The following is an 18,927-nucleotide window of genomic DNA, read 5'->3' on the forward strand; positions in this document are numbered from 1 at the left end:
TTAAACCTATTTAAGTTGGAATATCTTTTGTCTTATGACTGGCCTGCAAGTTTTTTTCGAACTGCTGCTGCCTGCCTGCCTGCCTCTGACATTCCACCCTGAAGTGTGGCCTCGAGTGTTTTCCTATTATCCTTATCACCTGAGAGACAAAAGAAAGGGTTTGACAGAAGCTTAGGCCTAATTGGATGGTATTTCTGTATTTTCTTATGTAAAACTGGTTCTGGTCCATTGTTTTTATTTATTTGCAATAACTGTGCTCATTGGAGTTTGTAATGACAATGCCATGGGTGAAGAGAATTTGCTCTAGGCATTATTTTCTCTCTCTGTGTTATCTCCAACCTCTCCTCTAAACTGGGTCTCAGGAGGAAAGCTGCAACAGACTCCAGCTGGAAAGACACCTTGCTAAGTACACACAGCTGCAGTTGTTTGGGGAGATGCGTTCTCCAGCTGGGTTTGAAATTGCTTTACAAATATCTTGTTTACTTCACACACCCCTTCACCTCTGGGCATACTTGCAAATGCGGGCAAGAAAGAAGGGGGCGATAGGCCCTCTTAGCATAACCTCAGGGTTTAGGATGTCTGTTTTAGGAAGTTCACCTTTTGAAATTTTCTTCTGGCACAAGGCGAAGTGAGAACAAAATGGCGCTCCATCCCGTCAGCACTTGAAATCCAGCTGACCTGGTTTTAGACTTTTTCCTCAGCTCTACTATTGGGCTAGCCTTGAAAACACGATGGTAGATTAAGCGACACAAGAAACGCTTTATGGCACTCAGATCTTTCTTCTTATATGTGTTCATAACTTCCAAATGAGTTGTTAGCACTATTACTATTATTCCTGTCTGACGTATATCACGGGTAGTTCTTGGCTTAGGACCATAATTGAGCCCGAAATTTATGTTGCTAAGTGAGACAGTTGTAAGTGAATTTTGTTCCATTTTACAACCTTTCTTGCCACAGTTGTTAAGTGAATCACTGCAGTTGCTAAGTTAGTAACTCTGTTGTTAAGCGAATCTGGCTTCCCCATTGACTTTGCTTGTCACAAGGTTGCAAAAAGAAATCATATGACCCTGGGACAGACCAACCGTCATAAATATGAGTTAGTTACCAAATATCTGCATTTTGATCCTGTGACCATGGGGATGGTGCATCATGTGACAATGGGGATGCTGCAATGGTTGTAAGTGTGAAATATGGTCATGTCAGTTTTTTCAGTGCTGCTGTAACTTTGAACAGTCACTAAATGAACTATTGTAACTTGAGGATTACCTGTACTCTGAGTAGATTACAAAACAGTTAAAATACAAACAAAATGGTAATCAAAATACAATATAAAAACACATAATGCCCTTATTTTGCTGAATGGCTGGGACCTGAAGTCCAGACGTTCTAAAGTTGTCAAGTTTGAAAAACACTGCTGGTAGGGTATAGTAAAAAAATATTGGATGCCACCAGAATGTCTCTCTGACCTCTCCTACCACAGAGAGGTTCAAAGGAGTATTTGTGTGTTTTGACTTTCCTTCTCTCATGTTCCATTTTACAGCACCAGGACTCAACTGTTAGTGTTCATTTAGTGCAGTGTTTCTCAAACTTTTGAACTTTAAAATACATGAACTTTACAAAGTTGAGAAACAACTTTTAGGGGCTGATAAAGTCCTTCATCAAGGTTTCCTCCACTTTCCTTCACATAACCTCTACGGGGCTTCACTGGGTTGCCATACCTTATTTGCAACAGGTAAGATTTAGAATGATACATTTCACATGGCTGGTATTCTTTATATATATGAAATGCTTCAAATATTCCAAATGACTCCCTAATTGCTTGCATTTATTTGTATTAATATTAGTCATATTAATAGGATAAATTAAAAAAATCAAAGCTGTTGAAAAGTGATTATGGTGGCCACAATCCCGACTTGCTAGAGGATGATCCTCTGTTTTAAGAGCAATCTAGCCCTAATCCCATTTAAAGATAAAGAAGCATCAGAAAAGAAAATTGATCTGGAAGTTTTACTTATTTATTTTTACAGCAATCTTTGTAATGCTCACTTCAAAGACTCTAGGCATACAATAACTGTGATACATCAGCATACAGGAAGACAATCTACAAACAAAGAACTAAAATCCCAATCAAAATCCTATAATAATTCATTAAAAACAAAATTTGGATAGAATAAGTCAACCTAACGCCACTATTAGCAAGCAAATGCTTTCAGAAAGCTTGGTGTGTGTGGCTTGGCGGGGCAGGGGAGGCCCAGAAAATGCGGAAGGCCTATCATTCCACAATGTGGGGCAATCTCTTTAGGAGGACCACTGCTATCTAGGCCTCCATCCCCTTCAGATTACATGGATTGGGGATACTCAGGAAAAACATACCAGAGGGCCAACATCTGACTGAACAGACAGTTCTGTAGGAAGGCCAGCCCTGCAAGGTAGTCCAGATCAGGAAACCAAAACTCTACTAATACTATAAGGTGCACCTGTAGAATTTTGCAAGTCTGAAAGCGTTTCTCCCCTCCCCTGCCTTTAGGTTCTAGAGAACTAGGGAAGGTCAATTTGAGGTGTTTTCTCTAACCCCCCAATTCCTGTTTTAGACTCAGATTTCTCTTATCAGATGGTTATCTAGGTTATGGTGCTTCTTCCCATTTCCCAAAGTTATTCTCACAGCCCATTAAAACAACCTAGCGACTAAGCCTGCAGAACTAAAGCATAAGGCCTGGAAACCTATGGATAATCCAATTATTTGGTGTAATAACCAGCATTATACCAAAGCACTACACTAATGTAATACAGTAATACCAAATCTACTTACATATGTTATGGTAGTAAGTAGGCTGCTACAATGGGTTTCTTGGGAAGTTTCTGAGTTATGTTTAAAAATAGCACACGTGTCTAGCATTAGTTTTGTTCTCTCAAACTTGGCAACTTTTGGTAACTGAAGTCTAAAGTAGAGTTTGAGAAACACCAGTCTAATTGCATAGAATGAAGGCTTCTCAACTGAGAAAACCCTGTAATTGGTGCAAGATGTCCCTGGATTCTAGATACAATGCTGAGTCCAGGCAACCCACCAAGTTGTAATGCTATTGTTTTGTGGAAGAGGGAGTTATCAATTGTCTCTGGACAGCTGGGGAGCAGATCTTACCTGTTTTACTAAGACAGACCATTTCCCCACTTATACAATACTAATGATTTTCAAATGTTCATCTCTACATATAAATGAATATTTGCAATATTTATGCAAATATGCCACATTTCCTTTGGAAATTATAATGCATCTTTCTCCCCCCTTTTGTAGTTAATTGATTACCTTACCAGGCATATTTTTAACTCTACTTTCCAGTTCTACTCTGCTGATTTGCCACTAGAGGGTGCTCAAATGCTGCAAGTTGTAAATTGTTGCAGGAGGGGGAAAAAAATAAGCTAAAAATTAAAGGCACCTCTTAGGAGCACCCATCTGCACAGAGGAGATGAAGATGGGAAATCTTAGTTTAGACCCAACCTTTGTTTTGTTTTTGGTTTTTTTGCAAAGTTTGCTGTAACCAGAGAAAAGTATGAAAAATTATCACATTGACAATAAATTATACCACTCATACTAATTAGTCAAAGAACACAATGCAAAAATGGGACTAAAATTAAATATAAAGTACATACATTAATGACCATGGTTACAACAGCCAGCCTTAGAATTGACAATAGAGACATCAAAGTGGTGGATAGCATCTTCCTTTTAGGATCAATAGTAAAGGAACAAGCAATCAAGAAATATGCCACAGCGGAGCGGCTATGGAGGCCTTGGAAAAGATTCAAATATTTCCAAAGATCAGAATTTGTGCAAACTATGGAATTCCCCGTGACACTCTATGGAAGCCAAAGTTGGATTTTGAAGAAGCAGGATAGGAAGAGTATTGATATTTTGGACTTTTGATGTCGGAGAAGATTCCTGAGAAGACCACGGACAACCAAGAACACAAACAATAGGATCATTGAATAAATCAACCCACTTGAGTGTCTGTGGAAGACCACAGAAATCATTTGTGCTTCAGTTTGAGATGCAGACCACACAGACTCAATGGCCATCCCCAATGGCCTGCGCCTGTCTTCAACAGTGAAGGGACACACGGCAGAAAACATCTAGCAGCCAAGGCTCCATCCACATTTGCACTATTCAGGTGACCCTGAGGACACAGTTAAACCCCCAAGTGGCCTCAATGACTCTCTAAAAAGAATTCAAATGTCTGCAAGGAATATAGATCCTTCCATTCCCCACCATCCAGTCAGGCTGAAGAAGCTTCCTGGATGAGAAGCAAAAGTCTTCAAAAGAAAAACAAGAAGGTCCAGTTGCCTCCTGAAAAAGCACCTCTGGGACAACCCATTCGAGGCACAAATAACCAAGCTCAAATTATCCTATTCTGGACATATTATGCAAAGATTTAACTCTCTGGAAAAAGATCTCATGCTGGGAAAGATGGAAGAAAAGAGAATATGAGGACAATCGGCAGCAAGGTAGATGGATACATAGTGGTGATGATGCACCATTGAAAGTCTTGAAGGACCAATTAGATCATCATGGAGTTCTATCTTTGTGGTCACTAGGAGCTGAAAATGACTTGATGGCACATAATCATACTAATCATATCACATGGTAGTAAAGCACCACTAAAAGCCGAATCAGTAGATCTCATTTCAAGAAGTGACAGGCTCTATAACTGTCTGGTTTGGTTCTGCAACCCAACAGGACAGACACAGACTTCAGAGGATAATTAGGACTGCAGAAAAAACAATTACTACCAACTTGCCTTCAATCAAGGACCTGTATACTGCACAAGTCAAAAAGAGGGCTGTGAAAATATTTACAGACCGCTCAACATCCCAGACATAAACTTTTTCAACTCCTTCCCTCAAAACAACGCTATAGAGCACTGCACACCAGAACAACTAGAGTCTAGACCCAAGGATAGTTTTTTCCCCCGAAAGCCATCACTCTACTAAACAAAAAATTCTCTCAACACTGTTCAACTATTACAAAGTCTACACTACTATTACTGTTAATCTTCTCATCACTCCTTATCACCCATCCCCTACCGCTTATGACTGTAAGACTGTAACTTTGTCGCTTGTATCCTTATGATTTATATTGACTATTTCCTAGTATGATTTGATTACTTATTGTACCCTATGATTATCATTAAGTGTTGTACCTTATGATTCTTGACGAATGTATCTTTTCTTTTTTGTATACTGAGAGTATTTGCACCAAGACAAGTTCCTTGTGTGTCCAACCACACTTGGCCAATAAAGAATTCTATTCTATTCTATTCTATTCTATTCTATTCTATTCTATTCTATTCTATTCTATTCTATTCTGTTCTGTTCTGTTCTGTTCTGTTCTGTTCTGTTCTGTTCTATTTCAAAGACATAAGGTCTTCAATTGAACCGTATGGTAGTATAAAATAAATCTCTAGCTGTAAATTCAAATCTGGAAGAAAATGATATTATAAGAGGCATGCCTTGACTAGTCTAGTAAAATCTTTTAATTTATACCTTATGCCGGAATATAAGAACTGCCAAGTTTTTAATCAATTTTTTTTGTTCTGTGCCTCCGCTGAAAGTTGATCTCAAATATTAGCGGGGGCACATTCATAACCAGGGGTGGGATACGACAAGGTTAACTACCGGTTCGGGATTTACGAGCTTCCCTGCCTGCTGTGAGCCACACGCCTGTTAATTGTCATTAGCAGGTGCGTGCCGAGAAGCAGCCTTTGAAACAGCCCTCTTTTCTTGTTTTTTTTTTTTAACTGCAGCTGTGCCTCATTTGGCAGCTGAAGTTGAAAAATCAGGAAATAAAGATCAGGTAAGAGCCCAGGTGGGCGGGTGAGCAAAAACATCAGCAGACACAGAACCAGCTCTATGTCTGCTGCTCTTCAGAGCTACCAGTTCTACAGAGGTGGACAGAACCAGTAGAAACCCACCCGTTCATAACATTTACTTCTGTAACTTGAAAACCTGCTTGATTTTTTAAAATGTTATTTCTGAGCAATTCTTACTAAAACTTTGTAAGGTTCAGAGAAAATAAATTGTTTGTTGGATGGCTCCAGTGACATTAGAGAGTATTAGAAATTGATATTTTTCAACTTGAATGTGACCCTTTAGCAGTACTTGAGGTTGTCCAGAAATGAACTACGTAAAATATTTTAATTGACATAATAACATTTGAAATAACTAGAAGGCAAAATTAAATGAATGCAAGGTTAATTCCCCAAATATTTCTGATTAAATGTAGCCTATGAATGTAGCTGCTTTATTTACCCTATTTTCAACTATGCTACCTTCTGTTGCAATTATATTCAGTTTCTTCCTTTAATAATTTCCCATTTTCCATATATTTTTGTCCCCTGATTTTGCTGTCTACTACTGTCACATATCAAGACACTTTACAATGCATCTGAAAATCTTCTATAAGTTTATGCTATGGTACTTAGAACTGAAGTGGCAACATAAGATGATCACTAGAGGGCAGCAAATATATTTGGAAAACTTCCTTAGTTACTCCCCCTAGCGGTTATTAGGTATCATTAATATGTATATATGTATTTACTTGGTTTTCTATTCCATTAAGTCCTTTTCATTTTTTAAAAAAAGTATGGATTTGTGCTAATATGGACTTCATCAATGTGGTTGAATGCCATATATATGCACACACACACACACACACACACACATCTCATCTTTTATGTTCTTACCCTACTTATGACCCAGCCCCCCCCCCCCAAATAAATCAGATGTTAGATAACCCTGACAACTCCCTGTAAAGCAGGTCAAGCTGAAAAATATTAACTTAGTTAATACTATCTACATATTGCTTGTAGATTTTTCCATGTCTAAAATCACTGACCTGTTATTTAACTACCTTACTACTTTAACAGATCTTAACAGATTAACAGAGTTGGAAGGGACCGTGTAGGTCATCTAGTCCAACCTCCTGCCCAAGCAGGAGACGTACACCATATCTGACAAATGGCAATCCAATCTCTTCTTGAAAGCCTCCGGTGATGAAGCTCCTACAACTTCTGAAGGCAACTTCTGTTCCATTGGTTGATTGTTCTCACTGCCGGAAAATTTCTCCTTATTTCTAGGTTGAATCTTTCCTTGATCCATTTCTATCCATTATTCCTTTCTGGCCTTCAGGTGCCTTCCTCCTTGTGGCAGCCCCTCAAATATTGGAAGACTGCTATCATGTCTCCCCTGGTCCTTCTCTTCATTAAACTAGCCATACACAGTTCCTGTAACTGTTCACCGTATGATTTAGTCACCAGTCCCCTAATCATCCTGGTTGCTCTTCTCTGTACTTTTTCTCTGCACCTAAATTGTCTGTAGCAGTTTCTTTGTTTGCAGTTTAGACTTTTGGGTGAATACAGGCAGTCCTTGATTTGTGACTACAATTAAGCCCAGAATTTATGTTGCTAAGTGAGGACATTTGTTAAGTGAGTTTTACCTCATTTTACAACTTTTCTTGCCATAGTTATTAAGTGAATCACTGTAGTTGTTAAGTTAGTAATACAATACTCTGCTTGTCAGGTCATAAAAGGCGATCACATGACCCCGGGACACTGCAATCATCATAAATATGAAACAATTCCCTAGCACCTGAATTCTGATTACACGACCATGGGAATGTTGCAATGACTGTAAATGTGAAAAATGGTCTCAAGTCAGTTTTTTTCAGTGCCATTGTAACTTTGGTCACTAAACTAATTGTTTTAAGTCGAGGACTACCTGTACAGTCTACATGGCAAGCAAACAATGTACGATTGATCTTAGAAGCCTAATGCGGCTAGACACAATCTACCAGAATGTGATGAAAACAGTCAAGATGGCCACTGGTACAATTTATTTTTCATTTATTTTTCACATTTTAAAATTCTGATCTTCCTCAGAGGGAAACTCAATCAAAGCTCAGCCTATTGTTATGTAACATTGCTCTGCAGATTTCTGTGATGAGATGGAGAGATAGAGTTTAAACCAGAGGTCTCCAAACTTGGCAACTTTAAGACTTGTGGACTTCAATTCCCAGAATTCCACAAGTCTTAACGTTGCCAAATTTGGGGACTCCTGTTTTAAACATATGAAGAACTTCTTTAAGGCTCCAGTCTCTTTTGGTGTCATTAAAGGAATCTCCTGATTTTCTCTTGTGGCTGGGCAACCCAAAGTGCATGCCCGAGTCAATGACTGTCAGTCTGAGGGTAGTGATGGTGAATAAACATCCAACAGCATGTCTTTCCTACTTCCTACTTGTTCTGGCATGGTCCAAGCCATCTCTTCAGGGCAAGGCAGTGATCATCCTCTAAACAGCCTTTTCTTCCAGATTCTAGGAGGTGAAAATTGGTTTAGTATAATTGTTATCTACAATATTATGCCTGTTTTATAGGTAAGGTTGACTGAGAGCTATGATGTTAAAGTTGATGTTAATGTTTATTTAATGTATATCTCACCCAGGAACTGCATAGTGTATGCTTCATTTGTTCTGATAATAAACAGAACAGAATAATAGCTCATAATTTTAAATCCCGCAAACCAGAGACCCTGGAAAATCTCAAAAAAAGTCTGCAGGAAAATTCCCCACCCCAGTTTCCTACCAATTGATCATTCTTTATTTGGGATCGCAGGATACCATCTCCAGCTCCGTACTCAGGGCGAGAGAGAGAGAGACTTTTGGCTTCATACAAGGAAAGCAGCAGAAGCAGCAGAAGTCTTTCTTTCTCTCCCTAAACTCCGCCAGAAATGAGTCTTTGTGAGATTTGTTGCCTCTTGGAGCAGGAGGCCTTGCAGGGTCCCAAAGACTCATTTCTGGTGGAATTTGGAGTAGAGAAAGAAAGACCTTTGCTGCTTTCCTTGCGTGCAGCCAAAAGCAGAAGCAGAAAGAAGCAGCCCGGTGGCCAGGCAACGTGCGTCAGGCGCGTGGGGCAAGCTTCCCCCTTCTGCCCTTTCCCCCCTCCCCTCACCAGCTCGTGTTGTTTGCAATGCAAGCAATGCAAGCCTTGTGTTCCCGCGGGTCATGTGGGCGGTGCAGCCTTGTGTTTCCGTGCAACCTGGATTAATTGCTTTTGGGGTTCCTTTTGGGGTGACATTTCTCTGTGGACCACCAAAATTTTCTCACGGACCACCAGTGGTCCCCGGCCCACTGGTTGGCAACTACTGTTCTAGTCCAAACCCCTGTTCAGGCAGGAAGCCCTATATCATTTCAGACAAATGGTTGTCCAATCTCTTCTTAAAAACTTCCAGTATTGGAGCATTCACAACTTCTGGAGGCAAGTTGTTCCACTGATTAATTTTTCTCACTGTCAGGAAATTTCTCCTTACTTCTAGGTTGCTTCTCTCCTTGATGAGTTTCCTTCCCTTGCTTCTTGCCCTGCCCTCAGGTGATTTGGAGAGTAGCTTGACTCTTCCAGTAATCACTTCTAGTAATCAGTTCTATTTTTTCTCCAACAAGAACTTAGTGTGAGATTGTTTGGATTGAGAAGGATTGTCTCTAAATCATCCAGTGACCTTTCATGTGAGGGTAGACTACAACTTGGGTTCCCATTCCTTGTGTGGTACTTTAACCACCACACCATGCTGGTCCAGATTTGAACTCAAGACTCATGGAATCTTGTAACCTCCCCCAAACCTCACTTTCATGCCCTAAAGTGCACCCCAGCCCCAAAGGCACATGAAGGGTTACAACTGATAGGCATAGTCTTAAAATAAAATATTATCCAGCATTTAAAATATCTTCAGAGGGTTTTTTGGACAGTTTTCACAGCAGTAATCATTCAAACTTTTATGAATTGTGATATTGTAAATTGTCTGTTTCTTTCTCTCATCTCAACAGTCTAGATTTCCATTATTTATCTCCTGATTCCAACGATCAGATTCCATCCAGCCCCTTTAAATCTGTGATCACTTAATCTGTAGATCACAGGACTCATCATATGTTTCTATTGTGAAATTCTGAAAAGCTTTTTTGTCAGTTCTATTTTATTGCCAGCACAGGTTCTTGAAAATAAAGATTTGTTGGAAAAATACTTCAATTTAAAAAAACCTAGTCTTCTTGATACTGGAACATGTAATTTCTTGTAGACTCGAGTAAATTATTTTGCAATTTTTTGCTGTAATGTTTGTTACTGAGATACTGAGAAAGTTAAACCGTTATTGTGTCCTCCTTCACCCCTCCCACTTCTTCACTTTTTCAATGTCCTTCTTTACCTGTTCAACGTCTGGCAATGTTAGCCACAAGTAACCTTCCAGATGGTCCCTTAATCTTTGATCCTGTCACATAGGGAATATTGTGAAGTGCTACCCTCAAAGACCACTCAGAAGCTTCCAGAATAGAACAGGGTAGGCCCTGATAGGCATGCTACATTATGTTCATGTCCTCCCACTCCTCTGCAAACTGCATTGATTGCCAGTTGGCTTTTGTGTGCAGTTCAAAGTGCTGGTTAACAAAGAAAAAGTTGCTTGTGTCATAGGGCCTAGTCATCCAAGAGGAAACCTATCTCCAAAAGTTTCTGCTTGTCCTATACAATTTGTGCTCTGAGCCCTATTAATTTGTCAGGAGCCAGGAAGTGGGCCTTTTCTGTTGAAGCGGCAGCCCTCTGAAACAGCATCTCCCTGAAGACTCTCTAGGACTCCCGCCATAACCAAGTCCATGTGAACACTGATGATCGATCCTTCAGGCTGTCTTAGAATGGATCTGTCAACCGGCAAAACTACTTCGGCTAAAGCCATGCTTACTTTTGCTTTGTTTCTTGGTTGCCATTCAAGGGGAAACTCAAACCCGCAAAACTTTAACTGTCTACTGTGGACCTCTACTCCATTCTTAAAGAGGTCTGAAAGGGGGCGTTGCATATACGCATCAGTGTGCCTACCATCCCTGTCCTATTGTTCCCATTTATCCATTTATTCGTACTCATTATGCATATACTTATACCAATTTATACTTATATGTTTATATGTTGTTTTCATACTTATACTTGTTTTCTCATACACGCTTGACAAACTAAACTAAATAAATGGAATAAATAAATTAAATAAATAAAAATAAACTCAGGAATGTGGTGCCTCAGTGGGCTAATCACATCATCTCCCCGCCGTCGTGTGAACCAAGGTAATTTCAACTGACATTTGTCAAAGTTGAGGGGGAACCAACACCTGGACTGATTGGCCCATGTGACCTGAGGGACAAGGGGGGGGGGAGATCTTATTTAGTTATCCCTGAGCGTGGGAATAATTTAGAGCTAGCTTCACCTTTCTAAGTGCCGATATGACGTACTCAATAAAGGATCTCTTGAATCTGCAAAAAGTGTCAGTCACGACTCCCTGAGTTCATTACTCAGAATGATGACAGGGTCCTTACTGTTTGAGGACTTGCTCTTTTTAAAACGTTTCTGATTTCTTTTTTGTTTTTGTATTTTGACTGTGTGCTACTACAGTGTGATGAAATTGGATTGCTTTCTAAATTCAACAAGCACATTAGGAAAGGGCAGGCATTGGTGACTTGGGCAACACAGTAAACCTCAAAGTAGAATTAACCCAACCATCTTCCCATCACATCCCTCTGTTGCATGATCTGAATAGGCCATTCAATATGAAGAGCTGCCATGATTTTGTGAGTGCCCAGCTACCCACCTCTGCAAAATGGACGTGATATTAATTTATCCAAGAATATAAGAAGAACCCTGTTGAGTTCAATTCTTCCACAATAGCTACTGAGCCTCAGACACAAGCCTCCATTCAGTTCCGGAGTCCATGAGGCACCAAGGTTGGTAGCATCTGGCATCCCATTTTTCTCTTTAAATTAAAAGCCACCATTCCTAAATATGATCCCATGTGCACTTCCATGGCAGAATCCTGTTGGATTTAAAAATCTTTTTACTGGATTTATTATTTCTATCTATGTAGCAGATGAGGGACTCATTTGCAGAATCACCTTTCAGGCCACATCTACTGCAACCCAACAAATAATTAAGATTTTTGCAAGAAACAAGGAAAGCATTAAGCAAAAACTTTGCAGTTAGCTAATTGCAGCAAAACCGAACGGGTCAAGAGCACCACGTTCACTATTCACACACAGATGCGTGTATAAAATTATACGAATTTCAAGGTTTTTCTGCAGCGTTTTTTTTTCCGGTGGTAAAAATTGTGCGCCTTAACAAACGGAACTGGATGGGTCACGGAACTCCCTACCAACCCATTTCGGCTTTGAAACAAGACCTTTGAAACAATTAGTCCAACTTTGCGCCTCCGTAACGTGTGAAGTGCTATTCCAGGTTTCACGGTTACAGTGTTGCGTTCCCACGTGTCGACTTCCAGCGGGGTTTCGACAAACTGCGCGGAAAGCAAGATCCAAAGTCTTACATCGGTATTACCTTTTTTTATAAGATCGGAGGGAGGGGAGGGGAGCTACCGTCCCAGCTCTCCGATATCCTGCAGCGCTGACCTTCCCCAGGCGGGGGAGCGCAACACGAGTAAGCTGGAACGTTTGGACGCAACCACCGCGGGAAGAGAAGGCGCTTCTCTCCGTCCCGAAATTGGGAAAATGGAACAATCCAGCAGGGCCCCGCCCACTCCCCACCGAACCCGGAAGTGGCGCCCGCAGGCGGGAGCTGCGTGCGGGAGCGCGTTCTCGCTGCTAAATGGGGCCATTGAGTTGGGCTGGCGCGATGGGAGCGGCTGTGGCGGCCTTTTACGTGACCGCTGCTCCCCACTCCGCCCTCGGGGGAGATTCTGGTAAAGTATCAAGATCCGGCCTCATGCCCTGCTTGGTTTTTTTTTTTCTTTTTCCGCGGATATCCCCCGCCCCCAAGTTTTTCCTGCATGCTTTTTGCATATTCTAATTTATGGTAATAATTCAACCCATTGGTCAGAAACCCAAATCGGCTTTTGTTGTGCATCTGTTCTAGCCACGAGGTGCCTTGGGATTTTATTTTTTAAAAAACCACAACACTCGACTTGCTAAAAAAAATAAAATAAACACGGATGACTTTTGCGGCAGAATTTTAATCGTTTGGGAAACTGGATCCCATCTTGTGGATTAGGAACAATATGAGAATTCAGTTCTTCTTTCTGTCGGATAATCAGCATGTCAAGTTTTTTTTTTTTTTTTACTAGGGTCAAGTCAAAATGTGGTCCTGCATGCATTTGATAACTGTCCAAATTTAATTGCTTGGGGCAGATAACTTGGAGTTATATGAGTAAAATGGAAGGGTGGGGGGAAGTATATTGAAAATGTTAAATTTCAGCAATCAGATTTGTGGTGATCTGTTCCTATAGTCCTAGGTGGCATCATCATTAGTTTTGCATTTGTGCCACCTAATGTTTCTGGGATACTATAATAAAATACAGAAAAGACTCTGCTCTGTTTATTTACTGGATGCAGACTTCATGGATGTGATACAAAAGGAAATTATTTTATTTTTCCTCTTAAACATCCATGCACAGGGTGCTGTTGTTCCTTATGATGGAGATACAGATATTTAAACTCATTGAACAAAAATATGATTCGACTATTTACCCCCTACACATAAAATGTTGTGCACAGAGCACCATCTGAAATGCACCCAAAACAATTTTTCTTATTGGGGAGTGTGCAAAAATGTTGATTGATATTTGCAGTTCAACCATTCGGTGACATCTATGGACTATCTTTAATGAAGAATAATAATACTCGCATGGCAAGATTATAGTGGAAAAATCTTCCAGTGTGAGCCAATCTAATGCAAATAAGATGAAGCAGTGGTGGTATTATTAAATAGTTGTGTGTGATTATTAGAATGATGCTTGACTGGCATACTTCTGAAAATGCTCTGGGTGAGAGAGTGCAATTTGCTTATAATATGATAGTGATTTCCCCACAATAGTTGAGGAGAGATTCAGGTGTTTCTCTAGGATTGGAGAGACATGAGTTCAAGTCTGTTCTTAGTTGCAGAAGTTGTCTCACTGATTTTAGGCTGGCTGCTTTGCCTTACCCTGACCGACCCTAACCCTAGCCACAAAACCTTGGGGGGAGAGGGAGAGGAGGAAGGAATGTTACAAATTTTATTTATTTATTTATTTTAATTTAATTTATTTGAGTTGTAAACCACTTACAAAATAATAGGTATAAGAATAAACATGAGTATGAATATAGGAAATAGGTATGAATAAATGGTGAGAATAGGATAGGGACAGTAGGAATGACTGTGCACTTATGCACGCTCGTTACAAATAACAGATAACAGATAATCAGAGTTGGAAGGGACTTTGTAGGTCATCTAGTCCAATCTCTTGCCCAAGCAGGAGACCCTAAACCATTTCTGACAGATGGGAGTCCAATCTCTTCTTGAAAGTCTCTTACAGACGTCTTAGGAATGGGGTGAGGTCAATTGTAGATAGTTTAAGGTTAAAAGAGTTGCTGTTTGAGGATGTCAGGTAGTGCATTCCAGGCATTGACCACTCTGTTGCTGAAGTCGTACTTTCTGCAATCAAATTTGGAGCGGTTTACATTGAGTTTGTATCTGTTTTGTGCTCTTGTATTGTTGAGGTTGAAGCTGAAGTAGTCATTGATTGGTAGGACATTGTAGCAGATACTTTTGTGTACTATGCTTAAGTTCAACTGTAGGCGGCATAGTTCTAGGTTGTCCAAGCCCAAAATCTCAAATCTGGTGGTGTAGGGTATTCTGTTGCGAGTAGAAGAGTGGAGGACTCTTCTCATGAAATACTTCTGGACTTGCTCAATTGTATTAATGTCTGATATACAGTGCGGATTCCAGACTGGTGAGATGTATTCCAGTATTGGTCTAGCATGTTATAATATGTTATAATATTATAATATAGTATGGCATGTTGAGAGCCATATTGAGAAAGGTTAGGCTATAATTCAAGGGAGGAAGGGAGGGAGGAAGGAAGGGAATCTCTCTTTCTGTTTACACCATTCACCTTTGTCATTTCCTTGTCTTTTAAATGAGCTGGAATCCAGTTTAAGCCACCATGAAGGATGAGAACATCCAGAGAACTTTGTTATAGCAGGCTAGACTTCCAATCAAGGAAGCTAACTCAGACAAAATAATTCAAAAGCAGCAGAATAACATCAGCAAAATTAAAAATCAATGCATCCATTGTTCAGAACTATAAAAATAGATTTTAAAGTATTCTTTTAAATACTTTAAAAGAAAAGCAATGCAAAATTTGGAAACTCTAGCAAAGTTCTCTCCCCCCCCCCCAATTCTAAGTTGTAGCACTGATTTAAAAGGAGATTTTTAAAAATGCGTATTCAAGATTAATGATATTTTTCAAAACCATGGAAGTAAATATTAAGTGGTGCAGCAGTTGGAATTAATTCTTTCTTTCATAAAGCATCCTCCAGATATGCTCTGGAATTTTCCCCTAATTTTCCGGGATGCTTTTGGAGGGTGTACAAGCTGCTATAGAGGGAGAGAAAGCCCTTTTCCATTAGCAGCATCTGTTTTGTTCATGGCTACACACATGCGGGACTGTTAAATATAATCTTATGAGTAAATCTGTATTGAACATGAAAAGGAATATGACTCAGGAAATGCTCTGTGGAGCTTTGACAGTTTTAAGCTAGGGACAGGCAAGCTGCTACGCTCCAGATATTTTGGACATAAATCCCATAATCTCTAACCAGCATGACCAATGGTCGGGGGGAATTGATATGTGTCCTCCAGATCTTTTTGTTTATATGCCCTATGTTCCCCCATGTATTTGAAGGTATCCTCTCTTTTAAAAACTGTCCGATCAACACCCATAAAAAAGAGCTGGAATCTTGTCTCTTAATTTGCAAGCAGGATGTGCAGCAAAACATACAGGTTCCTTATTAGTAGGCTATCTTTCTTGTTACAGAAATAATAATAATAATAATAATAATAATAATAATAATAATAGTGGTGGTGGTGTTGATGTTGATAATGATAATGATAATAATGTACCTTTACCGAGGCACAATACAAAATAAGCAACCCCTCCCCAAGTAATGACAAATTGCTTCAATAAAATTTGCTTAGAACTCGGTATGCAAATATTATTGTTCCAGCTTAAAACAGTTGTCTGAGATAAGACTAAGACTTCTACATCCATAATTATTAAAATGGGTGTTAATCTGGACCATGCAGTGAAATAAGAGTAAGTTAGAACAACCAGGACCTATATGAACCTGCTAATCAAATAAAAAAGGTCATTAACTCTCTATTAAAAGGCTGTCAGATTTCCCCAAAGAGAAAGGGAGTTGATCCCAGTTTTATGGGCGAGATCCCTCAAGAAATTTAAGGTGTGCATTTGTACATATGAATCAATGTGCAAATTTTATGCAAATTGAAATCCTCCTTTCTTCCCTTTTATTTAACAGTGTAGAAATAACGCTGTCTTTTGATTCTTCCCCTGAGCCAATAAAGTAGATTATGATGTTTTGGCTGTATGTGAGGAGTAAATGATTGATTGTACCAATCCTGCATAGCAGTAAAGACCAAAATAATCCTAATAGAGACAAATCCTGAAGACCCATGTTGACAGATTCCTTCAACAACAGTACGGATCTGTCTAGAAAAGGGAAGAAGGGCTTGGAGAGAGTGTAGTTGCTGTGTAGTTATGCTTCCCCCCCCCACTCACCCATAACTGAAATTTTAGCAGCATGGAAAAGTTTTTGATATGTTGTGGGACATTAGACACTAGATGAATTATCAGGAAGGCTGTGCAAGGACATTGGCATTTAAGCCTGTCAACCCGATTTCAAGAAAGAATATAAAGGGGTCAGGACAATGGTGGAAAAACTGACTTCAGCCAATGACTGGAGAGATCCAACAAAACTGGTTTATTAAGCTAGCATAGGAATACAGTGATCAGTCAAGGCAGGAGTCCTGATGTCAGAGAGCATTGACCCTGTGTAGGTTCCATCACATTAGATCATATTCTAAAGGTATTGTAAAATAGTTGAATTATTGTTTTGCAATTATCAAGGTAAGGAAGTAGAGGGCGTTATCTTTGAAAGGTGAGGCTCCTTGTTTAGAAAAGAAAAATCACAACATATAGGCAATAACTTATCAAAGACAGTGATCAAGTTGAATTGGCCTTTTATGCGGTGAGTCGCCATGTTCTATAAACATGGGAAACCCTGAACGAGATTATCACCTTTATCGTTGAGTAAATCGGCACAAGTGGAAGACATTTGACATACATTTCAAAGCCTCCTTTAGGCACAGAGAGGATAATACATAGCAAAGAATTGGGGTTTTTGCTAGTATCATAAAGATGGCAGTTCTTGCTTATATATGAAGTAAGAAGGCTGCATAGCACAGCAAGCGATGTTATGCAAGATGGCATAAACTGCTATAGTCTTCTAAATTCTTACAAAATTATTGTAGGGAACTGGACTAGAAGACTTCCAAAGACCTCCCTTCTGACACTAGTCTTCTATGTTCTACTTTCTGTTGCTTCTAATGCTACCACAGGACCTGCCTGCATTAGCACTTTCTTTCTGCTCATATTTTATCTGTGACTGAATATTTTATCTGTTATGAATGTCTGACATTCTTCACTAGATAATTCTTATTGGAAGTTCTTGGATTTTATGTTAGTTTGCCTGAGCAGTTTATAAATAGTTAATGTAGTTGCCCTAAACAGTTGCCTGTAGGTGGAAACCTGATCATTAATCTCTAAAATATTTTTCTATATAGGAAAACCCCTGGGCTCTGTGTAGGTTGCACACGATTTTACAAAATTAAAATGGAATATGTATATAGACTTGGATCTAGTAGTTTTTCTCTTTTCTTTGGAAAAATACTTAGCTCCCCAGAAATCTTTGATTGGGAGTGGGGCAGAAGAAAAATCTTCATTAATTTGCCTTCTGGGTATTTTGCAGCAGGCCCCACCCTCAGTGATGGTCATTTTATGAGAATGACCATAGCATGATATTGATATGATACAATTTCATATTCCCTTTAAAAATTTCTGTGCTCTTGAACCAATTTGATACTGAATTTAGTCTGGCTTCATTGTCTCTTCATATCTGTTTGTGACATATCCCAGTTCAGAGTAGTTTTGTTCTATTTTATTTTATTATTGATGAATCAAATTTATATAGACACCCATCTCACGGAAAGTGACTCTGGGTGGCGTACAACAGTCACACATGGTTTGTATGTGAACTTTGCATTTACCTATGATGTTTTTTCTTCCAGCATTTTAAATATATATGTTTTATAGCTAATGCTTCGCATTGCAATTTACTTATTTCCCCTGTATTTTCATTATGCTTCTTATAGGTTGCTTCAAGTTCTTTTAATGAAGAGGTAGAAGTAAAGAAATAGGTCAAACAGAAATAATACATCTTTGAAAGTTGGGCATCTGCCATAGCATGAACTTGTCAAGTAGCATTAGGCATAACATCACCTCCTACCTTCAGCTTCTGAGCTGTAAAATGGGGCCAAGAATGTGGATTATGCAAGGGGGGCATGCTGCATCCCAGGATTCATTTAGTTGGGTTGATGCATCATCTGCTCTGCAAAGGGTTGAGGAGGGTCTTCACCTGAAGCTTGGTCTCTAAGCTGGCTTCTAGAGGTTCCTGGAAACCACTTGGATTGGAAAGGTGGTTGCTGCACCTTCCCTGCTTTGCAATTTTGCTCGGTTCAAAGGCTCCCTTAAAGCGAAGGGCCCTATTGGATCTCCCAGCAGTATGGGACTTCTGAGAAAGAAATGGTGAACTGAAGATGGCTCCACAAAAACGACTTCAATGGAATGAAAAATGGCTCCCTGGACAAGGAGAGGACTTGAGATAGCCCACAAATTGCACCATAGAGTTGCTTCTTGTAAGGAGATCTCAAGGCAGCAATCTCCAACAGGTTCAGAGCTCTGGAAGATAAAGGAATAACCATCTTGATCAAACTATAGTCATTACCTTGGAAA

General features: G+C 39.6%; 1 protein-coding gene across 9 annotated transcripts in view; it reads left to right on the top strand.

Annotated features, from left to right (window-relative positions):
* Positions 1 to 12,546: 12,546 nt before the first annotated feature.
* Positions 12,547 to 18,927, top strand: part of TMEM260 (transmembrane protein 260) — a 61,789-nt gene continuing 55,408 nt past the window's right edge. For 7 of the 9 annotated variants that reach the window (XR_015741212.1, XR_015741213.1, XR_015741215.1 and 4 more), the window contains exon 1: positions 12,611 to 12,762. Coding sequence is in view for 5 of the 9 variants with exons in the window: in XM_087922411.1 (XP_087778537.1) it covers positions 12,669 to 12,762 (94 nt within the window). In the remaining 4 variants the exon portion in view is untranslated. Of the gene's footprint in view, positions 12,763 to 18,927 lie in introns of all 9 variants that reach the window. The other 2 variants (XR_015741214.1, XM_087922412.1) reach the window with 1 other exon arrangement.

This window comes from Pseudonaja textilis, chromosome 1 (genome assembly GCF_049901715.1).
Source record: "Pseudonaja textilis isolate UNSWEBS1 chromosome 1, rPseTex1.2, whole genome shotgun sequence".
Classification (NCBI taxonomy): Eukaryota; Metazoa; Chordata; class Lepidosauria; order Squamata; family Elapidae; genus Pseudonaja; species Pseudonaja textilis.